The 27,955-nt window shown below is 62.3% G+C and overlaps 1 protein-coding gene across 2 annotated transcripts in view; it reads left to right on the top strand.

Annotated features, from left to right (window-relative positions):
- The window catches only part of CACNA1S (calcium voltage-gated channel subunit alpha1 S), a 60,681-nt gene extending 33,264 nt beyond the window's left edge, over nt 1-27,417 (top strand). The window contains exons 17-44 of one of the 2 annotated variants that reach the window (XM_049716406.1): nt 165-297; nt 881-1,010; nt 1,930-1,989; nt 3,201-3,307; nt 3,722-3,809; nt 4,065-4,172; nt 6,225-6,277; nt 6,491-6,637; nt 6,948-7,149; nt 7,538-7,696; nt 8,982-9,092; nt 9,872-9,955; nt 15,650-15,706; nt 16,528-16,656; nt 16,779-16,844; nt 17,497-17,588; nt 18,179-18,338; nt 19,276-19,403; nt 20,406-20,502; nt 20,774-20,876; nt 21,629-21,730; nt 21,973-22,097; nt 23,429-23,557; nt 24,242-24,492; nt 25,622-25,707; nt 26,419-26,510; nt 26,688-26,783; nt 26,899-27,417. In XM_049716406.1, the coding sequence (XP_049572363.1) occupies nt 165-297; nt 881-1,010; nt 1,930-1,989; nt 3,201-3,307; nt 3,722-3,809; nt 4,065-4,172; nt 6,225-6,277; nt 6,491-6,637; nt 6,948-7,149; nt 7,538-7,696; nt 8,982-9,092; nt 9,872-9,955; nt 15,650-15,706; nt 16,528-16,656; nt 16,779-16,844; nt 17,497-17,588; nt 18,179-18,338; nt 19,276-19,403; nt 20,406-20,502; nt 20,774-20,876; nt 21,629-21,730; nt 21,973-22,097; nt 23,429-23,557; nt 24,242-24,492; nt 25,622-25,707; nt 26,419-26,510; nt 26,688-26,783; nt 26,899-27,150 (3,347 nt within the window). In that variant the 3' untranslated portion in view covers nt 27,151-27,417. The remainder of the gene's footprint in view (nt 1-164; nt 298-880; nt 1,011-1,929; nt 1,990-3,200; nt 3,308-3,721; nt 3,810-4,064; nt 4,173-6,224; nt 6,278-6,490; nt 6,638-6,947; nt 7,150-7,537; nt 7,697-8,981; nt 9,093-9,871; nt 9,956-15,649; nt 15,707-16,527; nt 16,657-16,778; nt 16,845-17,496; nt 17,589-18,178; nt 18,339-19,275; nt 19,404-20,405; nt 20,503-20,773; nt 20,877-21,628; nt 21,731-21,972; nt 22,098-23,428; nt 23,558-24,241; nt 24,493-25,621; nt 25,708-26,418; nt 26,511-26,687; nt 26,784-26,898) is intronic. The other variant, XM_049716410.1, reaches the window with a different exon arrangement.
- Nucleotides 27,418-27,955: the final 538 nt, after the last annotated feature.

Raw genomic sequence — 27,955 nt, 5'->3', positions numbered from 1 at the left:
TGTGCCGCAAGGAAGGGAGGTGCCTGGCTGAACTCTGCTGGCGCCCTCGTGCCCCGTGTGGCTTGCTGGCTGCGGGGGGGTCACCGTTGGGGTCAGAGCACAGGAGCCAGGGGAGCAGTGAAACGTGGACAGACACCCCGACCTCTCTCTCCCCTCCCCCACAGGAGACGATGAGGAAGACGAGCCCGAGATCCCAATAAGCCCACGGCCGCGCCCGCTGGCCGAGCTGCAGCTGAAGGAGAAGGCGGTGCCCATTCCAGAAGCCAGCGCCTTCTTCATCTTCAGCCCCACCAATAAGTGGGTGGCCTCTCGGTGGCGGGGCAGGGAGGTTGGTGGGGCTCTCAGAGAGGGCTGCTTCCTGCTCTGAGAAGGCCCCCTTCTCCTGATTCCCTGGGCCTACAATTACACCGTGAGAAAGTCATTCCTTTAGTTTAAGACCTTGTGCCCGGTTGAAAGTGCCGGAATCTCTGGGAGAAGTAATGCTTTAAGCCTTATCAGTTACTTACTCCTAAGAGGGATCACATCTCTGGGTTCCTTTCCAAGAGCAGGACAAGGGGATAAGCTCTAGTTCTCACTGGCTTCACAATTTTACACCTTTAAAATACAGACTGTAGTCCCCATGGAGTTTCAGCTGTCGGCCTCAGGGATGGAGATGGGCCTGCCCCGTTGTTTTAGTGGGGATGCCGTGGGATGAGGTGGAGTGTTGGGGGAGGGCTTGTGCGGGATGGGACTGGGGCTGCAGGAACAGAAGGTGGGACAGGGCCCTGCGAGGCCAGCCAGAGACCACCCGGTTGCCGGCTGTCCTTCTCCACTGACCGGGAGGGCGGGGTCCAGCGACGGAGGCGGGTCACAGCCTCCCGCCCCCACCCCGCCCCCGCAGGATCCGCGTCCTGTGCCATCGCATCGTCAACGCCACCTGGTTCACCAACTTCATCCTGCTCTTCATCCTGCTGAGCAGCGCCGCACTGGCTGCTGAGGACCCCATCCGGACTGAGTCCGTGAGGAACCAGGTGACGGCAGCCAGCTCGGCACCATCCCCACCCAGCCTGCGTCACCGCACACCTCACCCTGATGCCCAGAGCTCACTGTCTCCTCTGTGTGGCTACAGGCATCAGAGTGGCTTAGAGTTTAAATCCCTGGAGGGCCAAGACTGCCTCACAGCGCTCGGCCTACACGGGCTCTTGTTGCTGGATGTTAGCAGTGATGGTGGCGGGGATGGTGGGGATGGTGGTGATGGTGGTGTTGGTGGTGGGGATTGTGGTGGTGATGGTGGTGGTGGTGGTGGGGATGGTGGTGGTGGAGATATTGGTGATGGTGGTGGGGATGGTGGTGGTGGGGATGGTGGTGACGGTGGCGGGGATGGGGATGGTGGTGGTGGGGATTGTGGTGGTGATGGTGATGGTGGTGATGGGGATGGTGGTGGGGATGGTGGTGGGGATTGTGGTGGTGATGGGGATGGTGGTGGTGGGGATGGTGGTGGTGATGGTGATGGTGGGGATGGGGATGGTGGTGGGGATGGTGGTGGTGGAGATTGTGGTGGTGGTGGGGACTGTGGTGGTGATGGTGATGGTGGGGATGGGGATGGTGGTGGTGATGGTGGTGGTGGTGATGATGGTGGGGATGGGGATGGTGGTGGTGGAGATTGTGGTGGTGATGGGGATGGTGGGGATGGGGATGGTGGTGGTGATGGTGGTGGTGATGGTGATGGTGGCGATGGTGGTGGGGATTGTGGTGGTGATGGTGACGGTGGGGATGGGGATGGTGGTGGGGATGGTGGTGGTGGTGATGATGGTGGGGATGTTGGCCGTAGTGATGCTGGTGGTGATGACAGTGATGGTGGTGGCAATGGGGATGGTGGTGATGTCGAGGAAGATGATGACGCTATCACTGCTCTGCCCCTCGTCTCACTGACCTCTGCCATGTCACCAGATCCTTGGGTATTTTGACATCGTGTTCACCTCTGTCTTCACTGTGGAGATTGTCCTCAAGGTGAGTGAAGGCTGTGAGATAGACAGCCTGGGCGAAGGGCATCTCCAGGCCAGGGACCAGACCTGCTGTGGCTCCTGCTTACACAGGCTGTACAGGGGCTGGGTTGCAGGGAGGAGGGAAAAGCAAGAAGGTGGTGGAGAGCAGCAGGGAAAGATTCCCAGGACCTAGGAGCCCGGATGGTCTCAGCTCACGAGTTGGTGCGAGCGGGCAAGCGGGAGGGGTGTGGAGGCATGAGGTACAGTCAACCCGCGGCCTGCGTGCCTCTGAAGCCTTGGGCACGTTCTTCCACAGTCAAGGCGCAACTAGCCTAAGCGTGGACCCGGGAGCAGTGATCTGTTCCCAGACCTTTGTTACCAGCGACTGAAAGGCCTCCCCTAGGATCCCAGAGAAGCGGCTGTCGCCCTGGGTGGGTGTCTGGCAGCTCCGCCCTCTCACGGCCCTCCCACCCCTTGTCCGTAGCACACCACTGCCCTCCCGTTCTCAAGGTGGACACACTGGGTTCACACCATCATTGGTGGGGGATGGGGTCTGGGGGCAGAGACCTCCCATCTGTGTCTAGAACCCATAACCCCAGCCTTCACCTCCATTAACCAGGAGGGGAGAGGGGAGCTGTGAAGGGAGAGCAGGCCCAGAGCTGGCTGCAGTATGAAGTGAGGACAGTCCTTTCTTTCAGGGCCCTGATTATTAAAGAAATTGATCAGAGGGAGATGGTGGCTTCCCTGAGGTCCAGGAGGACTTCCTGGAGGTGGTGACTTTAGAGTTAGGCCTTGAAATTAGACAGGACTTCATTAGAGAGAGAGCAGGGGCAGTCAAGGAGGACAAAACAATGCAAACGCATTGTACAGCGATGTTTGGGATGTGCTCAGAGAGGAGAAAGGGGCCCCTCTGGGCTGAGATATAGCACGCGTGCAGGGGTGGGTGCCTGGGCAAGGTCTTCAGTCCTCGACGGGCTGTTCAGCCTGACCCAACCATGCCTAGGATGCTTTCGAGGGAGGAGGGAGAGGAAGAATTGTATCAATTTGCAGAGCAGAGGGCAGGGCATCCCCCTGTGGCTGGGTAAGGAAGGAGACCCAGGGCTCCCTTGGCCTCGCTGCCCATGAGAGGTGTCAGTGCTCCCAGAGGCGGGTGCAGAGAACAGGGCAATGCCCTAAGGACCCAGCAAGGAGTGTCCCCAGGGTCCTCCCCACCCAGGATGCCACCTCTCTCCCCAGATGACCACCTATGGGGCCTTCCTGCACAAGGGCTCCTTCTGCCGCAACTACTTCAACATCCTGGACCTGGTGGTGGTGGCCGTGTCCCTCATCTCCATGGGACTCGAGTGAGCGGGGCAGCCGGGGCCCAGAGCGGCAGCCCAGCCGCTGTTGGTTGGTGGGCGCTGAGCCACAAGGGCACAGTCTCTCGGGACCACTGGCCAGGGTTGGGGGGGTCCCTTGGGTTGTCACCAACTGGACTGAGTGACAAGGCTAGGTGAGCAGAGCGTGTGCTGGAGACCAGGGGGGATGCGGACAGGAGCAGGGAGTCCCCTCCACAGCCCCACGGGGAGCATAGCCCCGGTGCCCAGGGCACTGCAGTCCGATGGGAGAGACAGGGTCTGTGGGCAGCCCTGGAGGAAACCAGCCCAGGGGCCGGGAGGCGCCTCTGTCCTGGGGCGGAGCTTAAGGGGAGTTGGGGGAGGCAGGCGTGGGTGCGGAGAGCTGGGGGCAGGCGGAGGGCTGAGCAGGCTGCCCCCCAGGTCTAGTGCCATCTCCGTGGTGAAAATCCTGAGGGTGCTGAGGGTACTCCGACCGCTCCGGGCCATCAACAGAGCCAAAGGGCTGAAGGTGAGAGGGGCCGGCGGGACCCTGGGGGGAGAACAGGGCTGCCAGGCCTCGCTCAGACAGTCAGCCCGGCCATTGCCAGGCCCGTCCCATCCCCTCTGCCCAATGGGGGTGTGGTGTGACCGGGAAGCCGTGCCCCCAGGGGCCCCTCTCTGCCCCCAGCAAGCCGGGAGGCGACTAGGCTTGCGCCCTAGGGGCCCTTGGCTGGCACGGGCCGGCGAGGGGAGGGGAGAGGTGCCGACCGGCCTCCCTCCCCAGCACGTGGTGCAGTGCGTGTTCGTGGCCATCCGCACCATCGGGAACATCGTCCTGGTCACCACCCTGCTGCAGTTCATGTTCGCCTGCATCGGCGTCCAGCTCTTCAAGGTGAGCCCTCCTGCCCTCACTCCCCCAGCTCCGCTGCCAGCTCTCGGGCCGGGGCAAGAGCCGGTCTGTTTCCCTCTAAACGAGGGGAGTCCCAAACCGTGACGGCAGATGTCCTGAACGCATGGGGTAAGGCTAAGCCGTCGAGGGCCTGAGTCTGGTTCCTAGGTGACGCGCCACCTGGCCCCCGGGGCTCTGCGGGCCACCTGCTGTCTTACTGGCTCCCCCCACCGCCGGGCCTGCCAGCACCCAGCCCACTGTCACGCTCTCCATCCCCTCCAGGACACGCCCGCCCCAGCCTCCGCACCCCCTGAGCCAGCAGGTGTATCTCCCGCAAGCTTCCGCGGGTGGGGATCCGTCGTTTCACATGTGGGAGCCACCCCGCTTCCGTGCTCACTTTCCTGGGAGAACTCCGCTATATTCGTTCCCACATGGCAATCAGCCCGACAGGCCATCTTCTCCTGTGCCGCCAACCTCCAGATGCCTCTGGCTCTTAGATCACCTGCAGGACACAGACACGGACACCTGAGGGCGCCACCCACATTCACGACACTTCCTTCCATGACCCTCTGCTCCCACCCGCAAAGCACCATCCCGATTATGTAACCTCAGTCATTCTTAGACATACAATGGCATCATCTTACAATCACTCATTCATTCAACAAACATTTATGGAGCATTTCCTCTGGGCCCGGGCCTCTGCTAGGGCTTGAGGGGGCTGTGGAGCGAACCCCACAAGGCCCTCTCCATGGGCAGGGGCAGGCTTTGGGGAGGGCCATCAGGGTGGGGCTCCCAGAGGACCTATAGGGGACCGGGTCCTGTTGGTCTCTGTCCTGGAGGGGCGGGAGGTGTGTCTGGACGGAGACAGCTTAGCCGCCAAACCAGGTGCTTACAGTGGCCTGCACTCGGCCCTATCCCACAGCTCCAGCCAGGGCCGCCCCCCGCCCCATCCCCAGCCTCTGCCTCTGCAGCCTGGGGGCCCTGGGACCCCCTCAGGGCAGAGTCTCTGCAGGACTCATCCTCACCCTGGCACCCATCCGGGTCCCCAAGACGCGCTCCCCGAAAGAATGAGTGAGCAGCTGATCCCCACCCCCACCCCCTGTGTGTGTGAGTCTCTTATCGATAGACCCCCAGTGCCCGCCCAGATCATAGTCAAACGCCAGGTACAGGTGGCATTTACATCAGATTTGTAATGCACCGGTCACACGTATCTGTACTCTATTTGCTTTCTGTACTAGATTGGGTGTTTGGTTTCAAGTGCCCAAAAACCTGCCCAGTGGCAGCAGCGTCCTCTGTCGGCTCCTGCCCCAACGTCCCCTGCCTCACCTTCACCCTCTGCTCCGTGACATTAGGGGGAGGCGGTAGGGACGGCAAGAGCCTGCAGTGACAGGGTGGCCGTGTCTTCAGCTGCTCCTGTGTCCCTGGCCAAGGCATTTCCCTCTCCCGACCTTTGAGGGACCCGGACCAGCATCTGTGGATTCAAACAATTTAGCCACAGTCAGACCTAGCAATCAACTACTTTTGTTGAAACAAAATCTTCTGTGGGTGCCTGATACGTGATGTAAATCAAAGGAGAAACCGCTTGGGCTGCAGTCAGCAGAGGGGATCCCAGCCTGGGGGGAGCGGGCGTGCCGGGACCCCTGCTCAATTTTGAGAGAAGATGTGTCATCCGGGCCCAGCTGGGCTCCACCCCTGCACCGCCCCAGGGCCTGAGAAGGAAGGGGTGGGTGGGGCAGCCCCAGCAGTGCGGGCAGGGGCAGGGGCTCCTGAGCGGGAAGCAGAGGCCAAGCTGGCTCCGTACTTCCCTTCTTCAGGCCCAGCCTGGGGCACTCAGCAAAGCTCATGGTCTGAGGAGCTGGCTCCCAGCCTCACAGCTGTCCGCCTGGCGGGGAGCCCGCGGGTGGCTGAGGGAACAGTGACCTGATGCAGACTATCGTGGGGCCCTGCCCCCGTGGTTAGGCTGCCCTCAGGCCCTGCCTTCCCTCCTCCCTTCCACCCCATCTTTCCGTCCTGTCTCCATGACAACCTGTCTCCCTCCCTCCCTCCTGGATGCAGGGGAAATTCTTCAGCTGCAATGACTTGTCCAAGATGACAGAGGAGGAGTGCAGGTGTGCGGGGTGGGGGTGTGGCAGGGTGGCCCTTCCGCAGGGGCCACTGGGAAGCTGAGCCCCTCAGGCTCACAGAAGCCCCTTCCTCGAGTGACCTCGGGAGGGGTCGCCGGTCCAGACCTGCCCTCCTCCCTCACACTCACCGCCCGGGGCCCAGAGGACGCAGAGGGGGACCCGCGAGCACAGTGCGGTGACCGCGTCTCCCCGCCTCAGGGGCTACTACTATGTGTACAAGGATGGGGACCCCACGCAGGTGGAGCTGCGTCCCCGCCAGTGGACGCACAGCAACTTCCACTTCGACAACGTGCTCTCGGCCATGATGTCACTCTTCACGGTGTCCACCTTCGAGGGGTGGCCTGAGTGAGTGAGGGCGGGGCCATGATGTCACTCTTCACGGTGTCCACCTTCGAGGGGTGGCCTGAGTGAGTGAGGGCGGGGCCCAGCCATGCGGCCACAGGCCACGTATACATGCGGCACGCTGGGCGCCGCGGGGGCTCGGCAGCCACCCTGGCTCTCGCGGGGCGCGCACGGGACTGGGGTGCCGACCGCTCACTCCAGAGACAGCCCGACCAGGGGTGGCACGGTGTGGGCCTCTCTGCCCCGGTGACTGGGGAAGCCAGCGCACCCCGCCCCGCCCAGCACCCACCCCTGTGTCCTCTGCCCACCCCAGGCTGCTGTACAGAGCCATTGACTCGCACGAGGAGGACAAGGGCCCCGTGTACAACGAGCGCCCGGAGATGGCCGTCTTCTTCATCGTCTACATCATCCTCATCGCCTTCTTCATGATGAACATCTTCGTGGGCTTCGTCATCGTCACCTTCCAGGAGCAGGGGGAGACCGAGTACAAGAACTGCGAGCTGAACAAGAACCAGGTGCTGGGCCGCTGCTCCAGGCCTCCCGCCCCCCGGGCCGAGGCTCAGGCCAGGGAAAGGGGCCCTTGGGCAGGGGGTGATCCCAGACCCTCCGTTGGGTGCCCAGCCCCACCTCCGACCCATCTCCCACCTGAAGCAGCACACGGTGGTCGGGTGGGGTCTCCTGTGGACCCGCCGTTATGCCCAGAGCCCCTGGGCTGGGTGAGAGCCGTGCTGCAAATGGGCTGTGATGGTTCCAGGGGAATCCAGCCCAGCGGAACTCTTCCCCTCGACAGCCCAGCAGAGGCCCTTGGCCTGCTGAATTCAGGGCTCCTCCAGCCTGTGGGCGTGGACGTGGGAGGGGGGAGGCGGCCCCGGGCACTGACCCGCCCGTCGCGTCCCGTCTCAGCGCCAGTGCGTGCAGTACGCCCTGAAGGCCCGCCCCCTGAAGTGCTACATCCCCAAAAACCCGTGCCAGTACCAGGTGTGGTACATCGTCACCTCCTCCTACTTCGAGTACCTAATGTTCGCCCTCATCATGCTCAACACCATCTGCCTGGGCATGCAGGTAAGGCCCCCGGGGACCAGGTCCCCCGAGACCAGCGCCCAACGGGCCAGGGCCTGGGCAGGGCAGGGGGAGGGGGCTCCAGGCTGACTACCCCCAGGAGACTCTTCCTGGCACCTGCTCTGCGCCAGGCACCGTGCTGAGGTGCCACGTGGGGAGGGAGGTGGACTGGACGCCGGCCCGGGGGTCAGGCCCTCAGCGGTTCATCGGGGCCGTGATTCGAGCGCACACGGGGCTGTGGCTGCTCTGGGGCCGGAGGCGGCTGCGCAGGAGGGTGGGGCTGTGCGGGAAGCGCAGGGCCTCCTCTGTTCTCCTTCTGCTGTTGCCCTGATGGGGGAGAAGGCTGCAACGTCAGCTCCGGTCCCGAGAAGAGGGGATGTAGTATTCACAGAACGGGGGCCTCCGAGGAGATGACACACTTTACAGACGCGTCACATCCGCAGCGTCCTTCTCAAGCCTTAACCAAGCACCTGATCCCTAGCGCCCCGCGTAAACGGGATCACACAGCGAGGCTCCCTGGCCCCGGAGCCCCAGCCACTGGCAACCACACGACCCCACGTTGCCGGTGGGCAGGGTCTGGGGAGGGAGTCACGGAGCCAGCGGGCCCAGCGCGGACAGGGGTCCACGAGCCGCGGCTCACGTGGGGGCCTGAGCTGGGCAGCAGAGTCAGGAAGTCTTGCCAAGACGGGGTGGGGCAGGGGAGACGCCAGATCCTTCTACTACCTGGGAAGGTTTTGTGGAGGAAGTGGGGTCGTGTCAACTCTATTCTAAGAAGGCTGAGCGATTCCTGGGAAATGTTACAGGGACATCGATTTCAGGAGGGTCACAGGGGAGGCTCAAGGCGGCTGCGGGCGTTGCTCGGGGCTGCCTCGGGGTCCCGGGCTAGCTTGCAGGCGTGGGAGCCTGGTGATCTCAGGTGCCACCTGCAGGTGGTGGCAGTCCCAGCCTCGCACCAGGGGTCTTCCCTGCTGGTCCTGTGCCCAAACGGCTCGGGGGAGCCGCTCACAGAGCCCTGCTGCGGGGCCTCCCTCCTGGCCTCCAGGAACAGACGTGTGTGGATAACCCTGCTCACAAGACCAGGGTCGGCCCCCTCCGCCTCCCCTCACGGTCCTTCGAGGGGAGAGGGCGTGGCCGCGGACCTGGTAGGGTTCTGCACGTTGCCAGAGCGGGCTCTAGTTTTCTGAGGTTAAAGGAAGGTGGGCAGGGGCCCCGAGGAAGAAAGCAGGGCTCTGGGGGTGTCTCCCCGAGGGGCAGAGCCGGCCCCCAGCCCCTCCGTGTGCCTCCACAGCACTACAACCAGTCGGAGCAGATGGACCACATCTCAGACATCCTCAACGTGGCCTTCACCACCATCTTCACGGTGGAGATGGTCCTCAAGCTCATGGCCTTCAAGGCCAGGGTGAGTCCCGCGGCAGGATGAGCCTTCCCATGGAGCCCTCTCACCCCGTCCTACAGGACGCCCTACCTCCGGCATTTCTGCTCCCAGCCTGCTCAGCCCGGGGCAGGCAGGCGGCTCAGGCTGCCAGAAGTGGCCGGCAGGACTAGATGCGGCTGCCCCTGCCCCGCCCTTCCTTGAGCCTGTCTCGTGGCCCCGTTTCCCTTAAGCCTCTGAAGAGCAGCCCCCGGGTCAGGGAGCGTCCTGCTGTGTCCTGGGTTCCACGTCCACTCCCCACCCGCGACCCCCGTGTCAGGTCTGCCTGCGAGGCCAGACTGGACTGGGCTTCAAGCGGGGGACGAAGGACTTCCCCGTGCGGACCAGGACCCCAGATCCTGAGTTCCCAGGCACACCGCCCTCCCCTTGGACCACTTTATGCTCTGGAGGGAGGGGAGGCAAGGGGAGGGGAGCGGGAGTGGGTGGGGCCCTGGAACACCCGTGGGAAGTGGCATCTTGGCCCAGCCCTGCCTGGCCCTGCAGTTCTGCATCCCCCCGACAGGGACCACTGCACTCTGCTGGCCTCTGAGCCCCTCCCCTCCACAGCTCACCCCGGGCCGCTCCCCCAGGGCTATTTTGGGGACCCCAGCCGCTCCCCTCCACAGCTCACCCAGGGCCCCTCCCCCAGGGCTATTTTGGGGACCCCAGCCCCTCCCCTCCACAGCTCACCCCTGGCCCCTCCCCCAGGGCTATTTTGGGGACCCCAGCCCCTCCCCTCCACAGCTCACCCCTGGCCCCTCCCCCAGGGCTATTTTGGGGACCCCTGGAATGTGTTTGACTTCCTGATTGTCATCGGCAGCATCATCGACGTCATCCTCAGTGAGATTGACGTGAGTACTGGGTGGACACAGCCATTGCTGGGGTGGGGCTGAGGCCACAGACCCTTGCGGGGTACCTGCTGCGTGTCACCCCAGGTTACAAATCCTGTACAGCAGACAGACACCTCAGATTCCAGGCACAGTGAGTGTGCCAGGCGGCCCCCAGCAAGCGGCACGGTGGAGGAGAGAGGTCGGCCCTGGGTGGCGTGGTCAGGGAAGGCTCCGTGGGGGTGGCGTCACGTGAAGGGGCTCCTGAAGGAAAGGGAGGTGGGAGCAAGCGGCACAGGCTGGGCTGCTGCCGCAAGGGCACCGGAGGGAGACGAATGAACGGAAGGTTCGGGGCGCGGAGAGGTCCGGTTGGTAGAAGCACACGAGCGTGCAGACCTTGTGTAGCCGGCAGCGTGGGCGCCGCTGGAGGTCTCTGAACAGGGCCGTGGAAGGATGAAGCTACGCTTCTAAAGCGTTACCCTGGAGGCGAAGGGCGGGAGGTGAGAGCGGCTGCAAGCAGGGGGCACAGTGTGGGAGGCAGTGGTTCATCTACTCCTCAAATACTGAGCGCCTCCCACGGGCTAGAGGGACAGCAAAGAACGAGAGCACCGGGGTGGGGTGGGGGGTGAACGGACAGTGCAAGTGATCTGTCGCGTGGCCAGTGCGGCCAGCGCGTGTGATGAAGAGAAATCAAGCAGGTGGAGCCTTCGACAGAAGGGAATGGGAGGTGGCGGCGGTGGTACTGAGCACAGCCCTGCATGGAGCACAGGGTGGGCCGCGTGGCAGGGGGCGCAGGCCTGGGTAGGGAGCTAGGAGCACGTGGGCTGGCTGAGGACCAGCGGGAGGGCTGGCGGCTGGGTGAGGGGTGAGCGGCGAGGTGAGCTCAGAGAGAGGGCGGGGGCCGGATCGTGTCGGCCCTGGAGAGCCACGCTTCTGATCCTGGGTTCTGTTCTGTGGGGAGATGAGAGCCCCGGGGGCGTGTCCACCTGGTCTGACCTCAGTTCTCAGAGGATCCCTTGGGCTGCTGTGCTGACAGCAAGCTGTAGGGGACACTAAGGGCCACCCGGGGGGCGGTCAGGAGAGGAGAAGTAGCCAGTACCGGAGCTGCTTGGAGCACTGAGCCCATAGTATTTGCTGATGAGCTTGATTCAGGGTGAGAGGAAAACGAATCCACAGTGAGTACAAGGATTTTGCCCAAGAAACGGAGCTTCCATTTGCTGTGACGTGCCAACTCCCAGAGGAGCAGGCGTGGGGCGGAAACCAAGAGTCCCGCTTGGGGCGTGACAACTCAGGATGCTCGCAGGGCATCCGAATGGAGACATGACCCTGGCGCGCAGAGGCTGCTCAGGCTGGAGATCTAAATCGGAGATTACTGGAGGAACTGGCATTTAGAGTCGTGGGAGGGGGTGAGACCAGCCATGGAGAGAAGAGGGTATTTAGAGAGCGAAGGTCCGGAGGCCGCGCCCGGTGGTGTCCCTCCCGGGAGCCCGGCCCAACAGTCTCACGGGACTCTCGGGGAAGGACGCCCGGCTGGAGTGGGCTGAGGAGAGGCAGGGCAGGCTGTGAGCCTGGACAGTTCTCTCTTTTTGCTACGAAGAGAAATGGCTTAGAAGGTGGAGGAGAGCATGCAGCCTAGGAGAGTTTTCTTGAAAATGGGAGAAATTAGAGCACATCCTGGGCTCTTGGGAGGATCAGGCAATACAGGGGCGACTGCAGGAGCTAAGCCCTTGGGTGAGAGGGCAGGAGACCCTGTGTCCCGGGGAGGGCTGGCTCTGGGGACGGCAGTTCGCCCCCCGAGCACGAGGGGTTCCGTGAGAGTCGGGGTGGACGTAAGGACAAGCTCGCGGCTCTGGGAGGTGCAGCGGGGCGAGGTGAGTGCCACCCAGGGCCCCGGGAAGGAAGGCGTCGAGGAGACTCAGTATCCCGAGGAGAAGAAGGATGGGAGGGCCACCTCCACGATTCTGCTCTGGTGCTGGGGTTTGGGTGCTGGTGTGCGCGTGCGGACGAGCCGCGCGTCATTGGAAACGCAGGCCAGGAACCGAGGGTCACTGACTCCAGAACGTGGCAGCCGCCCCATCAAGGAAGGGAGCGGGTGGCCGAAGCCTGGGGGGTTGAGGCTCCACAGGGTTCCAGCTGGCAAGGCCACGGGGCTTGGGACCAGAGAGCCACCCGTGAGCTGCGGGGTGACAGACAGCGACTGGGGGACTGCAGCCAGTTACAAGGATGGAGCAGGGGCTGCAGGGCCGGGAAATCACGGCGGCCAGTTCAGGAGTCTGGGGGGAGGCGGTTACTAGAGGGCAGCAGACCCCCTTCAGTGTTTTTCTTTTTTAACATCTTTATTGGAGTGTAATTGCTTCACAGTGGTGTGTTAGTTTCTGCTATATAACAAAGTGATTATACCAAAGTGAATCAGGTATATGTAAACATATATCCCCATATCTCCTCCCTCTTGCGTCTCCCCGCCACCCTCCCTATCCCACCCCTCTAGGTGGTCACAAAGCACCGAGCTGATCTCCCTGTGCTATGCGGCTGCTTCCCACTAGCTATCTATTTTACATCTGGTAGTGTATATATGTCCATGCCTCTCTCTCACTTCGTCCCAGCTGACCCTTCCCCCTCTCCGTGTCCTCAAGTCCATTCTCTACGTCTGCGTCTTTATTCCCGTCCTGCCCCTAGGTTCTTCAGAACCTTTTTTTTTTTTAAGGTTCCATATATATGTGTTAGCATATGGTATTTCTTTTTCTTTTTCTGACTTACTTCACTCTGTATGACAGACTCGAGGTCCATCCACCTCACTACAAATAACTCAATTTCGTTTCTTTTTATGGCTGAGTAATATTCCATTGTATACATGTGCCACATTTTCTTTATCCATTCATCTGTCAATGGACACTTAGGTTGCTTCCATGTCCTGGCTATTGTAAATAGAGCTGCAATGAACATTGTGGTACATGACTCTTTTTGAATCATGGTTTTCTCAGGGTATATGCCCAGTAGTGGGATTGCTGGGCCGTATGGTAGCTCTATTTTTAGTTTTTTAAGGAACCTCCATACTGTTCTCCACAGTGGCTGTACCAATTCACATTCCCACCAGCAGTGCAAGAGGGTTCCCTTCTCTCCACACCCTCTCCAGCATTTACTGTTTGTAGATTTTTTGATGATGGCCATTCTGAGCGGTGTCAGGTAGATACCTCGTTGTAGTTTTGATTTGCATTTCTCTAATGATTAGTGACATTGAGCATCCTTTCAGGTGCTTCTTGGCCATCTGTATGTCTTCTCTGGAGAAATGTCTGTTTAGGTCTTCTGCCCATTTTTGGATTGGGTTGTTTGTTTTTTTGTTATTGAGCTGCATGAGCTGCCTGTGTATTTTGGAGATTAATCCTCTGTCAGTCGCTTCGTTTGCAAATATTTTCTCCCGTTCATTTTGAGGAGGCGGAGGCTGTGGGTGGAGCCAGCACGGAGGAGGGAAGAGACCGCTGAGGAAACTGTTAGGGTCTCACAGGAGGTAGAAAGGATGCGATTCAGAGCCCTGGGATTCAGAGCCCTGGGAAAAGATGAGTGTAAGACAGAAGCGTGTGAAAGGGGGCAGGGTGTGGGGGAGGCGGGCAGGCGGAGTCCATGCTGGGTGCCTCGAGGGCATCTGAGGAGCGGGCAGAGTCCTCGGGGAGGGAGGGCGGTGGGTGTGACAGTGTGACTTGCCTCTGAGGGACAGCTGCTGTCATGAACCCACGGCAGGAAGCCGATGGGGCTGCCACACTGCCAGGAGGCAGGGGTCTGAGTCTGGGCGGGGGGATGGGGGTGGTGGCGAGTGCCCAGTTTCTCCCTGGAGTCATGCTTGGCAGCCCTGAGGCCTGGATCAAGGGGTCAGATACCAGGATCGTTGCGGTCTTGAGGGCCAGCTCGTTGGGTCTCAGTACAAGTAGCCAGTATGTGAGCCCAGGAGCTGGCCCAGGAGAGACGGACGGAGGGATGAGGCCTGGGGGTGGGATGAAAAGCAGCAGGGCGTGGGCGGCCGGGGGGGGGGGGGGTCTGCCAGAGGGCAGGATCCCAGAGGTGGAGCCCTCCAGGTGGCCTCGCTGAGGATCTGAAGCTGAGGTGGCTGCCCGGTGAAGGAGGGGAGCAGGGGACAGGGAGGGGCAGATCCCGGAGCCAGAGGTTGAAGTCACAAGGCATTCCCCTCCCCGCTGCCCCCAGAGTGCCTGCCAGGGGCAGCCGGGAGGAGGGGCGTGGGGAAGAGCTTCCCGTGTCCAAGCAGGCCTGGAGGGGGTGGGGCCGAGGGGGGCAGGCTGCCTTCTGGGCAAACCGGGGCACCTGCTGGGAAATAGCCCCCCAAAGGCCCCAGGGTCTGAGAGCAGCCCTTCTCACCAGCGCAGTCTCAGCTCAAATGACAAATTACTTCTTGGAGTTTTGAGGTCTGTGCCGGGGAGTCTGGGGTAAATCAGTTTCTTTGGTGCAGGAGGGCCGAGGGCGTCGCTGCTCACCTTTTGGTTTTTAGGGACAGCAGATGCCCCTAACCAGGACTGTTTGCTTGAAGTCATGTTAAGACTTTGAATTAAAATACGGATTTATATTCCTGTCGTATAAACCAGGGAGCAGACTAGGGCGGCAGCGTCCGTTAGCACTCTCTGCAACCCCGGTTCTGCTCTCTCCAGTGCAGTAGCCACGAGCCGCAAGTGTCTACTGGTCGCTTGAAACGTGGCCAGTGCAACTGAGGAGATGAATTTCTAAGTCTGTGTAATTTTCACTGTAACCCAAAGAGCCACGTGTGGCTGGTGGTACCATGTTGGCCGCGCGGGCCTGGAACATGGCTTGTCACCCCGGGCTGCATGTGAAATCACCTGGGGTGCATTCACACCCGGAAGCCAGGCCCAGGCCCCAGGAGCTGACTTACTCGGCCGGGCTGGGGACCCAGCATTCTGATGCCCACCCTGGGCTGAGAACCAGTGTCCCAGATGAAAGTTGCCCTGGAGAATGCTGCTTGGTGGGGAAACAGCATACTGGGAACCAGTCCCCCCACAAGTCATTAGGAGATAAAGCAATGATTCCCCATCCCAGGACTCCAGAAACAGGGCTGCTCCTGAGATGTGGCCCAAGGGAGGAGCTCAGAGGAAACAGGAACAAAGGCTGCTCCCCGCACCCCGTGCCCACCCTTTAAGAGCCTGGCCCTGAGATGGAAGCCTAGGTCCTGCTCCCAGGTGGGGGGCTGGGGGGGGGTGGGCAGAGATGCATCTGCTGGGGGGTCTCAGACTCCCCCAGAGGGCCTTTGCCACAGAGGATGGGACCCCGGTAAGGGCCTCAGCAGCACAAGGGAGCTGGCCAGCACCCCTGGACTCAGGAGACAGGGGTGTGACTCCCCTCGTGACCATGAGCGCAGGTACTTTCCCACGTGCCACCCCCCTACGGCCCCAGCACCACAGACGCCAGACACACAGGTTGCATCTTGGGGGCGAGAAGGGACCTGCCCGTCTTCGGTCTCCCCTCCTCTCCTGGCTCCGTTGCCCCCAGCCTGTGGCCTCACTGTCCCCATAGCTCCGTCCTCAACACCCACCCGCCCGACCCTGGCCGGCAGCCACTAGGGGCCTCTCACCCCCTGCCTCTCTGCCTCGTTCTCTCTTTAACTCTTATGTGGCCTGTCCTCTCTGACGCCTCTCCTCACCGCCCTCCCACCGTGTCCCTCCTCTCTCTCCTCCCCCCACCCCCTCCTCTCTCTCTCCACAGACTTTCCTGGCCTCCAGCGGGGGACTGTATTGCCTGGGTGGCAGCTGCGGGAACGTTGTAATTCCAGGCTGCATGAGCCTGCAGGGCTCGCCCGCCAGCTCTGCCCTGCAGCATGCATGCTCGGGCCTGGCCGCTGGACTGCATGGGGCAGACGCGCTCAGGGCCCCCTGCCCCAAGCAGGCCCCAGAGGCTCCGGGTGGGGACGGCGGGGGGAGCTCTGTGCTACTAGAATGTGCATGGATGCAGTGGCTTTCTCGGAGCCCTGGGAAACAGGGCCTCTGTGCTGATGGGAACATCCAGAGGGAACTGGCTGATACAGAACCTTAGCGACAGGTCACCAGCACCAAGCCTGTGGGGACACGGGACGCCGGGCAGGGGGCTCTCCCTGGCCGGAGTCATCCAGTGTCTAAGGCTGGCACGTGGGCAGAGGCCTCCCGGCTTGGGACAGCCCTGTGCGGGGCAGGGTGTGGCCACTGAATTGATGGCTGCAGAGCAGCTGAGCTTCTGGGAGACTTTGCACTGGGTGGACACTAGAGGAGGGGCGGGAGAGCTGCCAGGGTCCTCGGCTGAGCGGCAGCTCGGGGAGGAGGTGGGATGAGGCAGGAGCCCCAGGAGAGCCGGCGCGGGGCCTGGCCGCCCGCCTCCTCCGCTGCCCCGGGGGCAGAATCGCCGTCCACTCCGCGCACTGCTTGGCGCCCAGCCCGCGTCACCGCCAGCGTTGCAGGCCCCCGAGGGCCAGCACGAGTGCTCAGCAGGGGCCGCGGGGCGGGCTGGGAGTCCCCCCAGCACGACTCGTACCGCACACTCTGCCCCGCCCCGCCTGCCTGCCCTCACCCCCTGCCCCGGCCCCAGACTGATCCTGGGGCTGCGCCCCGCAGGACCCCGACGAGAGCGCCCGCATCTCCAGCGCCTTCTTCCGCCTGTTCCGCGTCCTGAGGCTGATCAAGCTGCTGAGCCGCGCCGAGGGCGTGCGCACGCTGCTCTGGACCTTCATCAAGTCCTTCCAGGTATGCGGCCCCGCCCACCCAGCCGCGGGGGGCGGGGCCCGGTGAACGTGAACGACGGCAGGGCGGGGCTGCGGGGCAGGCGGCGGGGCCCTGCGCCCTGAGCCTCCGTTCGTCGCCCACAGGCCCTGCCCTACGTGGCTCTGCTCATCGTCATGCTCTTCTTTATCTACGCCGTCATCGGCATGCAGGTGAGGGGCGGGAGGGGAGCCTCTGGCCGGCCTGCAGGCTGGACCCTTTCCCCGTCCGGCCTCCCGGCAGCCCTGGGCTCAGCTGCAGGACCAGAGGAGGAGGTGGTCCCCAGACGGCGCAGCGATAGTCAAGCAGAAGCAGCGCGGGGCATGGAGGCGGGGGAGGCTTTGTGGGCAGACGGACAAGGGCCAGATTGCTCTCCAGGGCCCCGTCAGAGGTTCGGGTGGTCTCGGCCTACGATCTCCTGGAGCACATTGAGTCCCTGACTAGCTTTTGGTTAGGACAACTGGCCCACCCCCCCAGATTTCTTTGGCTTGAGGAGAAGAACTTCACCCAACCTTGATAATACGGGTGACCCTTGAACAACAGAGGTTTCAACTGTGCGTGTCCACGTATACGCGATTTTTTTGGTAAATACGTACCGTGGTACCACGGTACCACGCGGTTTGAATCCGTGGATACGGAGGGCCCAAGGGCTGACTGTAAAGTTATACCCCTGCGATGCTCGAGGGCCAACTGCAGCCCAGTTCGTCTGGCTTCAGGTCTGACGGGGCCTGAAGTGGAGGGGATTTGGAGGAAGTAGGGGGCAGTGGGAGATGGGCCGGGGGAGACCTATGCCGGTGCCGCCGTCGCGTGCTTTCTGGTCTGCAGATGCTCGGGAAGATTGCCCTGGTGGACGGGACCCAGATCAACCGGAACAACAACTTCCAGACCTTCCCCCAGGCCGTGCTTCTGCTCTTCAGGCAAGAGGCCCCAGCTGTCCCCACCCCTCCCCTAGTCCGCGAGCAGGCTGGCTTCATGTGTGTGGGCCCAGCATGCTGGAGCGCCAAGGCTCTGCTGTCCTTTTCAGATGCTCACCCCGTACAGCCAGAGCCGCTGTTTAAATCATTTTTGCGCGAGTGGCCCTCGTCTTCACTGTGCCCTGGGGGTCAAAAAGGAGGCAGCCGGTCCTGAGTGGGGTCCCGCAGATCGCCCCACCCTCATTGCACTGAGGCGGGTGATGGAGCTCGAATGTCCCTTGTGGGGAGGGGGAGGCCTTGCCGACCCCGGGTCAGCTCTCTTGCTCTCTTGCTGCTCCAGCGGTGACTTGAATCCTGGATTGATTTTGCCTCTCTGTCCGAGAAGCCCCCTTTCTTTGTTCAGTTCCTGCCTATGGTGCCCCACGAGGGGTAGAGTTGGGGGGGACCGCACGCAGCACAGGGGGCAGTGGGGCCTGGCTCACACTGGGCAGCACGTGAACCCGGGGTCCTCAGGGGCGCCCGGCCCGCTCCCCCCGACGCCCTGCTCTCCGCCGCTGCCCAGAGTGAGAGGCGCACGGCGCCCTGCTTTCCAGGTGTGCCACGGGTGAGGCGTGGCAGGAGATCCTGCTGGCCTGCAGCTATGGCCAGCTGTGCGACCCCGAGTCGGACTACGCCCCGGGGGAGGAGCGCACCTGTGGCACCGACTTCGCCTACTACTACTTCATCAGCTTCTATATGCTCTGTGCCTTCCTGGTGAGGCCCGAGGGCGGGGCGGCCGGGCTGCGGGGACATGCGCTGAGGCAGGGTGACACCCCACCCCGCCGCCTCCCGTCGCCTCTGTCTCTCCAGGGACCTATAGCTCAGGGACTCAGGAGACGGGACTCTGGCTAGGGTGTCCCTGTTCTGGTCATCCTGGGCGTGGCTGAGTTTTCCGAGTGCGTTTGCCTGCTCCAGAGGAGTTGCTAAGAGCTTGGCCCTTTTTTGCTGTTGTTGTTAGCGATTGGTAATCAAAAGAATTTAGTGAGGTTCTACCCTAAAACAGAGTAAAGCCGTTCGCTCCTCTCTCTTCCCTGGAAGAGGCGGTTGCCCCCCAGTGAGGAGGCTGAGACTCCTGAAACGAGGTCCCGAAGGCGGTAGCAGTGGGCTCGGAAACAGCACAGGTGGCTTTGAGGCTCCGGGGCTGCTGTCTGCACTCGCGGGAGACAAAGAGCCCCCCAGCCCCAGGCCCTCGCTCTTCACTCTTTTTCTTTTCTTTGTTCACTAAGGCGCTTGCTTGAGCGTCTAACGTTCCCTGGGCTCAGTGCAGGGGACGGAAAGGCAAACAGGACACAGCCTTAGCCCTGAAGGCGCTCACTGAGTGCCACCTTGCATTTCAAAGGAACACCCAACAATACAGGACAGACAAGAGCGGCACAGGGGGAGACCAGCGTCCCTCTGGGGGGCAGACGAGAGGCTGAGGTTGGGATTTTTAAGGATGAACCCTGGGAGCCCCGGCAGTGGACACCGCGTGGGCCGGAGCAGTGACACAGGCTGCTTGTGTGCGGGATGTAGTCACCAGAAGGGCTCGGAGGCAGGGCCCAGGCAGGAGAAGCTACGGACCCCAGACCCCGTGGATGCCCCCATTCGCCCCGCCCCGCCCCCTGTGCCACCTGCCTTTCCGAGCAGGGAACCCACGGTTCTCCTCCTGCAGATCATCAACCTCTTTGTGGCTGTCATCATGGACAACTTTGACTACCTCACACGGGACTGGTCCATCCTGGGCCCTCATCACCTGGACGAATTCAAGGCCATCTGGGCAGAGTATGACCCAGAGGCTAAGTGAGTCCCTCCTGCAGGCTCTGTGCTGGGCCCTCCCTCAACCATCCACTCCTCTGGACTAGACCCCGTCCTGGAGTCCGACAGCAAGTCACTCTCCAGTCTAACGACGAGGAGGGGGCTGTCCCTCCCTTTATTATCCCAGGGCCTGAAACAGAGACTTGGAGTTCCTCAGGGTTGGGAGGGATCCTACAGCCTCCCAGGGCAGAAGCCCCCTCGCCTTTATTGGGAGATGGTCATCCAGCTTCGCTTGGATGCTTCTAGGAGCAGGGAACTCACTACCTCCCCAGGCAGTTTAGGCCCCGGCTACTCAGAGTGTGGTCCACTGACCAAGAAGCTGAGCTCTATAAAGATGCAGAGCCCACCCCGCCCCCACCTCCCCGGCCTCACCCCAGAATGACGGAATCAGAATCTGCATTGCCGTTAACCTGGCCCTCGGGGCGTCCGGGTGCACTTTAACGCTGGGAAGCACAGCTGCCTTACCTTCTTTCTAAGAAGGTAATAAGCTCACATTCGATGACTGTTTCCCAGGTGTCAGGTGCTGTGCCAACCACGACGTGCAGTATCTCACTTAATCTCCCAACCTATGACACGGTCTCCAGCTCCCTACCAGCCCCTGGAAGTGAGCTTCCACCTCCCTTGATCCATACCCTCTACTTCTGTTAATACATCCCAAGAGCCCCCAGGCAGCTTGACTAAAACCCAGCGAAGGCTCCACCATGGGAGAAATGAGGTCCAGATTCCAGCCCGGAGATCCCATATCTGAGGGGATTCTGGCCTCTTACCACCCCCCAAAAAAGAGAGCCCATTCCTGGTGGTGGGCAACAGTGAATTCAGACATCGTTTCTTCTTTAAAATGGACACTCAGCTTCCACTCCCTAAGCCCGGTTGGAAATCAGGAAGCGTCCCCCTGGCTCCCGGCTCCCCCGCCCTCGGCCGTTCTCTGAGCGGGAAGGGAGGTCTGGGTGGGGCTGCCAGGTGCACAGGTCTGGTGTCCTACCGCAGGGGCAGAATCAAACACCTGGACGTGGTGACCCTGCTGAGGAGGATCCAGCCCCCTCTGGGCTTTGGGAAGTTCTGCCCACACCGGGTAGCATGTAAGGTAACCAGAGCTGCCCGCGAGGGGTGCCCCCCACCTGGCCCTGGGGCAGGGACACTGGCGAGGGCCCGACTGGGTGAGTCATTTCAGAGCAGTCGTCTCCTGGGTCCCCACACGCCTGGGACCTAAACTCTCAACAGTGTCTCCAATTCATCCTCCCCTCCGTCACGGAGGGCGTAGCGCCCGGTCCCCTCCCCTGCCGGCCCCCAGCCCGGGTGAGGATGACCCCCCGGCTCAGTGGTCCCGGCCTGGCAGTGAGCCCCTCTCTGCACAGCGGCTGGTGGGCATGAACATGCCCCTGAACAGCGACGGCACGGTCACCTTCAACGCCACTCTCTTCGCCCTGGTCCGCACGGCGCTCAAGATCAAGACGGAAGGTGCGGGCAGTCCCCTCCTCTCAGGGGCTGAGTTTTCTAGCGGATTCTACCAAAATCTGAGCTAAAGGTCGGAATCAAGAGTCACGGGGAGAAGCAGAGGGAGGACCCAGGCCACGGCCACAACGTTCTCATGCCCCTCAGGGCACAGCGGGAGCCCCCAAATTCTGCAGGGCAAAGGTCACCAAGGCTCTGTTCCCACACAGCCGGGTCTGATGCGGGTGGGCCAGGGATTGGCGGGGTGAGCACGGGGGTGGGACCCCCCGGGGTCCGCTGGACCACTGCTGGGTGCGCACGGGGCCCCACTGAACCTGCAGGCCCCCCTGCCGGGAGGACAGACGGGATGGGAGTTGGGAGGAGATGGGGGTGTCCCTCACGCAGGGACCCAGCGGCATCAGAGCTACCGCCCAGGTGAGCAGGGCCTTCGCAGGCATGAAGCAGAGGAGCAGGACGGCTGCCTGGAGGAGGCGGGACAGACCACGGGGTGTGGGGGATGGAAGGCTGCTGCACGGGCGGAGGGGAGAATAGGGGGGCGACAGCCTCTCCAATCAGCCACTCCAGGTGCTGGAAGCCGAGGCCTGTGGGGAGTGCGTGTGTGACCCGAGGGTAGGGCGGCCCCGGGGGAACAGCGATGCCCTCCCCACAAAGCAGCCGCCACGAGGGAAAACCCAGCCAACGTTTGCTGAGCGAGAGGTTTGGGGAGTGCTAGGTGGCTTTGTCAAGTGCGGTTGGCTTGGCCTGTCCCTTGCCCCCAGGTAACTTCGAACAGGCCAACGAGGAGCTGCGGGCCATCATTAAGAAGATCTGGAAGAGGACCAGCATGAAGCTGCTGGACCAGGTCATCCCGCCCATAGGAGGTGGGCGCCGCTTTGGGAGACCAGGGAGCAACGGCGGCCGAGGGCAGGGGAGAAGGTCGCTTCCAGGGAGCCCCGCGGGAGTTGGAGGGCAGCCTGGTCCTCCGTGAATGCCTTGGGTGGACCCCATGGCAGCCACTGGGGTCACATCGGCAAGCAGAGGAGGGGGGCGCGAGGGGCACCTGGACCCGGCTACGCTGACCCCAGCCTCAGATGCCCACCGGCCCCTGTTGCCCCCCCTGCAGATGACGAGGTGACGGTGGGGAAGTTCTACGCCACGTTTCTCATCCAGGAGCACTTCCGGAAGTTCATGAGGCGCCAGGAGGAATATTATGGGTACCGGCCCAAGAAGGACACCGTGCAGATCCAGGTAAGCCCATCCCGAGCACCAGGGAGCTCCGCTGCTGAGATGCTCTCGAGACTCCAGCTCCCTCTCTGTGTCCTTGGGGGCAGCGGTGGAGGCAGACAGGGCAGGACGGAGCCAGGATGAGTAGGGGGAGAGATGACAGCTCTGGATGGAAGATGCTTCGACCTCAAGGGAAGAACCAGGAGCCCTTCCAGCCCTGCAGGATACGACCCAAAACCATGGTCCTATCCCCTGAACACAAGGGAGAGATTTGGGTTAGATGAGAGCAGTGGTCTCCAAACAGAACAGGTTTCCCGGGGGAGGGGAGGTGCTTGAAATGACCCATTGGGTGCGCACAGAAACCTAGAACTTTGGGCTATCTTGCCTGTTTTTAATTTCAGTTTTTTATGTTAAGTATATCGCACGTAAAGGATACATTCAAAAAATATTCACGTATTCGGGCTGTGCGTTCACAAATGTACCTCAATTTTTACTTTGAAACAATCTCACAATTTTAAAAGTTGCACATATGATACAAAACAAATTTTTCTTTCTGAACCGTTTGAGGGTCATTCCCATCAACCCAGAACAGGTCAGTGTGTATTTCCTGCCAGCAAGGGCATTCTCCTCCATAACCCTCCTACATAACCACGACGTGGCCACCAAAATCAGGAAACTGATGCATGATTCCCACGGAATCCTCAGGCCCCGTGCAAGTTGCGCCAGTGGTCCCAATAATGTCCTTTATGGCAAAAGGATCGGATCCAGAATCACACAGTGCGTTTAGCTGTCATATCTCTTTAGTCTGTAGTCCCTCAGTCTTTCCTTGAAATGACCTTGACGCTTTGAAGATTCCCAGCCAGCGTGTCCCTCGGTCTGGGTTTGTGCAGTGTTGCCTCGTGACAGACTGAGGGCTTGCATCTTGGACAGCAGTGTCCCAGAAGTGATGCTGCGTTGTCACTGCAAACTGTCAGGTGACACCAATCTTGCTTTGTCCCGTTGCTGGCGATATGAACTTTGATCAGCTCAAAAAATGGCATAACTGGCGCGTGCCCTCGGAAGAGATCGTTTGTCTAAAAGACTGCACTGAGGAGAGGACTTCCCGGCCTGGAGGCCTGGGCGGGGGATGAGACCCCTGTGAGGCCTGGAGAAGATGCCTTGGGAGCCATCAGGGTTAGGATTAGCCCAGCGGCAGAGCAGGAGCCCAGGGGGATCGAATGGGCGGGAGGGGGTGGGGCGGAGCTGGGCCTTCAGGGAAGCCCTGGTTGCCGGGATTAGACACGGGGAGGCCGAGAGAAGCAGTGCGTCCTCCCCTCCTGGCCTGGGGGGGCCGCTGAGTCCCTCTGTGCCCCCAGGCCGGACTGCGGACCCTTGAGGAAGAGGCAGCCCCTGAGATCCGCCGCACCATCTCGGGAGACCTGACGGCCGAGGAAGAGCTGGAGAGAGCCATGGTGGAGGCCGCGATGGAGGAAGGGATATTCCGGGTGAGTGAGGCCCCGGCCACGCCAGCGCGTGCGCGTTCCAGGCCAGGGAGCGGAAAGGAGGCCAGGAGCCCCGCCGTGCAGAACGGGGGGAGCTGAGGATACCCGCCGCCCACACCTCCCAGGACTCTGAACCAATGACCCACCTACCTGAGGTGTCACGTCCTTCCCACCTTCCTCTGCCCAGCCTCCCCGGCCGCCCCTCCCCACAAGCCTGAGGCAACGTCCATTCATCGGAAGCCCCCGTTATCAGATGCCCCAGCTGCTTCCTGTCTCACTGTCCTCCCTCCTAGAGCTGGAGGGTCCCTCACGACCACCCAGCTGAACCTTCTGGGTTATTCATGAGGAAATGGTGGCCCAGAGAGACCGTCTGAGTCCAGTACCGCTCAGCAACTTACTTTCGGAGGTTGGACTAGAGCCCGTCCTCCAGACTGCCTGGTTCCGGGCTCCCCGACACCCTGCATTTCCCGTCCCGGTGTCTGGTCCCCATACAGTTCTTACGGGTGTCCCGCGTACCCCATCAAACTGAGAACGCCCCGAGGGCGATGGTCTCTTCTCCGGCCTTACAGCCCGCCCTGTTCTCCTCTGGCCTTGTTCCCGGCGCCGTCTGTCGTCCAGGGTGACAGCCCCCGCACATCCATCCCTGGTGCCTGGTCTCAGTCCCTCCCCTGTCCTCCTCGCCCCCAGAGGACCGGAGGCCTGTTTGGCCGGGTGGACAGCTTCCTGGAAAGGACCAACTCCCTGCCTCCACACATGGCCAACCAGAGACCCCTCCAGTTTACTGAAATAGAGATGCAGGAGCTGGAGTCACCCGTCTTCTTGGAGGACTTCCCTCAACATCCAAGCACCAACCCTCTTGCCCGTGCCAACACCAACAATGCCAACGCCAACGTTGCCGGTGGCAACAGCAACCATGGCAACAGCCCGGCATTTTTCAGGTAGTGGCGGCAACCGTCAGCCCGGCACGTAGGGGCTGGGGTGAGACTGGGCAGACATGGTTAGTGGGCTCCGGGCCTTTGGGGGCACCCCGAAACGTGTAGGGTGTGCTTTGCTTGCCTTGCGCCCTTTGTGGTCCAGCCCACGCCTTGCTGCGCAGGAGGCCGGGCCTGGACGGCAGAGACGTGTGTAGCCAGCAGGGGGCAGCCTCGGGTCGGTGTCGGGCAGTGCCCAGCGGTGCTTTTCTTTTGTGGTCTTGGCGGGTCCGGGAAAGGCACACGTTAGGTTAGAAGGAGAGGGCGCATCCTACGAAACCTGAAGAATTAAGATTCAGCCCTTGGATTTGGGTTCCAGGTGGTTCCCATGTCGCCAACCCAGGGCTGAATATAATCTGTGATTACATGAGTGTCAGGAAAAGCAGCAGGATGAGCAGAGAGGGTCTCGGCCGTCGTGGCCTATGGGCTGGGCTCCAAGCAGAGCTTCTATTCTAGACAGCGGGCCCAGGGACTGGGCGTCTCCTTGGCCCGGAGAGGCTGGGTTCCCCTGCCTCAGGAATGGGCGGGACAGGGCAGAGGCCCCGGGGAACCACTACTTCCCAGGCTGGGGCTGCCTGCACCCCCTTCTGGCCTGAGACCCCTCAAATTCAGCCCACAAGTCTTGGAGGGCGCCTGCACGTGGGGTCACTGCGGTGCTGGGTGCTGTGGACGTGCAGACCCGGCCCAGCCCCCAGAGGATTGCAGTCTTGTCGGGAGAACGTGCCATGTGATCCGACTGTGACCAAACGATGTCAAAGAGTAGGTCATGAGCAGGCCGAGGGCCCAGGACCTAACTGGTTACGGGCATGGAGGAAGCTTCCAGAACTGTGGGCTCTGGGCGGGACACCCCGCGACCAGATGTGAGGGCTCCCGGGTGATCCACGTGCACCCGAGGTTGAGACACAGTGTCCTCAGGGGTGTGAGGCCCGAGCTGGGCAGGTGTGGGAGGGGCCAGAGAGCAAAGGGGTGCAGATGGGAGGAGAGGAGGCTGGCCTCTCCACAGCGATGGGCCTAGACCCAGAGGGAAAGGGTGTGGGGACCACAGAGGGCAGGGATGGGGGAGCCCGTAGCCCCATCAGCCGTGCTTCCATTTCAGCGTCCACTCTGAAGGGGAGCTCCCAGGGGAGACAGAGACGCCTGCCACCAGAGGAGGAGCCTCCGCCCGGCCCCAGGGGACCCTGGGTCAGTCTCTCCTGTGCTCCCGAGGGGCTGACCTTCTCCCAGGAAGGCCTGGGGAGCCGCTCTTCGGTCCAGTTGGGGAGCCTGTGGCCGGGAGGGCTGGGAGCCTGTGGCGATGGGAACCAGCTCCTCACCCAGGCAGAGGAAGGGGGCCACCCAGGTGACTGAGGGAGCCGGGGGTGGGTGGTGCACTGTGAAAGGGCCCTCCCTGGCACACCAGGAAGCTCGGACCCCTCCACCCCAGCTGAAGACAGCCCTGGACACACTGACACCTCAGCTCTGCCTTTCAGCAGATGACCAGGCAGCCTCTCAGTGGGTCCTGAACCGCTGTGCGTGACAGTAGGGGCCGGAGGAGGCTGGAGTTCACAGGAGACCAGGGTGCTTGCTGTGTTCCCCAACACAGACGCACACGCGCACACACACATGCACAGTCACACGCACACAAACACAAGATCAGCTTGGCCAGAGCTGGTCAGGCTCTGGCCCTGATCCCCTCCCAAACCCACAGGGACAGGGACCAGGGCACGTAGAGTTGGGGAGATGGGCAGTGGGGAGTCCTGCCAGGCCTGGGGTGGGCTGGGCCTCGGCATGTGTCACCCTCTAGGACCCCGAGGATCTCAGGGCGGGGCTGACTGGCCAAGGGGAGCTCTGTCCATCCAGGGCTCCCAGCAGGAGTCAGCAGTCCCTCTGGCCCTCGGCCCACCGTGCCCACAGGACCCCACAGCAAGTCCCATGGGGAGAGGTTGCAGGGACAGCTGCCCCGGAGGGCGATACGCGGCGCTCGGGCACCTGCTAACCCCTGCCAGGTAATGGGCCACAGGCCAGGGAGCTTGCAGTGGTAATTCAACAGCAGGAGGGACGGGACCCCTGGTCCCCCCTTCCTGGGGGTCTTGGCTGGGGCTCCGTCTGAAGAGCCGGGGCTTCCTGATCCCAGTGGGCTCCGGCATTCCTGAGGGGTCTTTGCTTCTGTGCACCCGGAACAGCTTGTGGGGACACAGTCTCTGGTGCCCGAGGAAGCGCCCCCCAAGGATGGTACCCCCGGGTGCCCGGCCCCAGCCATGGCCCTGCTGATCCGAGAGGTGAGGGGGCTAGGAAGGCCCTGGACTGCATCCCGGGGTGGCCCTGCAATGGCCCGGGGTGGAGAGGGGCTGAGGCTCCGCGGGAAGACCCACCCGGCCACTCTCGCGTATGCAGGCTCTGGTTCGAGGGGGCCTGGACACGTTGGCGGCTGACGCTAAGTTCGTCATGGCAACGGGCCACACCCTGGTGGAAGCCTGCCAGATGGAACTGCAGGAAGTGGAGGTGGCAGCCGCTGAGCTTCTGAAGGGACGGGAGACCCTGGAGGGTGTGGCCAGTGCCCGGGGGCGTTGGAGCCTCGGGTCCTCCCTGGGAAGCCTCGACCAGCATCAGGGCTCCCAGGAGACCCTCATTCCCCGCCGGCTGTGAAGGCCACGGGCGTCAGCCTGGGCTTAGAGCCGGCATGGCCAAGGGTGGGGGGCTGGCGCGGGAGGGTTGGCCCAGCACGGCAGCCCCCCCCCCCGTCTCAGCAGCTAGACGGACAAATAGACAGGAGCCACCCACAAGGTCAGGAGGTGGATGGACAGGCCCTTCTCCTCACCAGCAAGAGGCGTGATGGGATGGAGCTTCTGGGGTCATTCAAAGAGGCCTGGTCAGTGCCAGCAGGACATTAAAGTCTCCAGGCCCGCAACAGGGCACCTGTCTCTGTCGTCTCATTTGGGGGCCCTTCTACACCCTCCGCACACACACACCCCTGCCGTTCCACGGAGGCCCCTCTGCATCGTCCTTCTGCAGGAGCAGAGGGGCCACCGTGGAGGAGGCGGTGCTCCTGGACGTCGCTGGGCAGCCCCCCGGGCAGGTCCCCTGCAGCCACCCTTCCCCACTGTCCTGGCCAGAGTCCACGGCCCTCCCGGCCCCAGAGCCTCGGGGGGAGCAGGGCCCGCAGTGCCCCCCTCCCCTCCCGCACCCACCGAGGAGCAGTGTGTAACAGGATGAAGCACGGGCTGTGGCCCCCACTCCCTCCTGCATGCCGGCTGCAGACACATCCTAGCCCCAGAGCACCGTCGCACACGGTACCCGCTCGTTCTCCAGCAGCGGGAGAGGCCATGTTGAAGATGCCACACTGGAGGCCCAGAGAGGTGGCTTGCGTGCCTGTGTCACACAGCCAGCCAGGGGCAGAGTTAGCACTGGGGTCCCACCAGGGCCCTCCCCTCTTCCCCGGGCAGACGCTTCC

This window comes from Orcinus orca, chromosome 1, assembly GCF_937001465.1.
Source record: "Orcinus orca chromosome 1, mOrcOrc1.1, whole genome shotgun sequence".
NCBI lineage: Eukaryota > Metazoa > Chordata > Mammalia > Artiodactyla > Delphinidae > Orcinus > Orcinus orca.
Note: the sequence above shows the minus strand (reverse complement) of the source record. Positions and strands in the feature narration are given on the sequence as shown.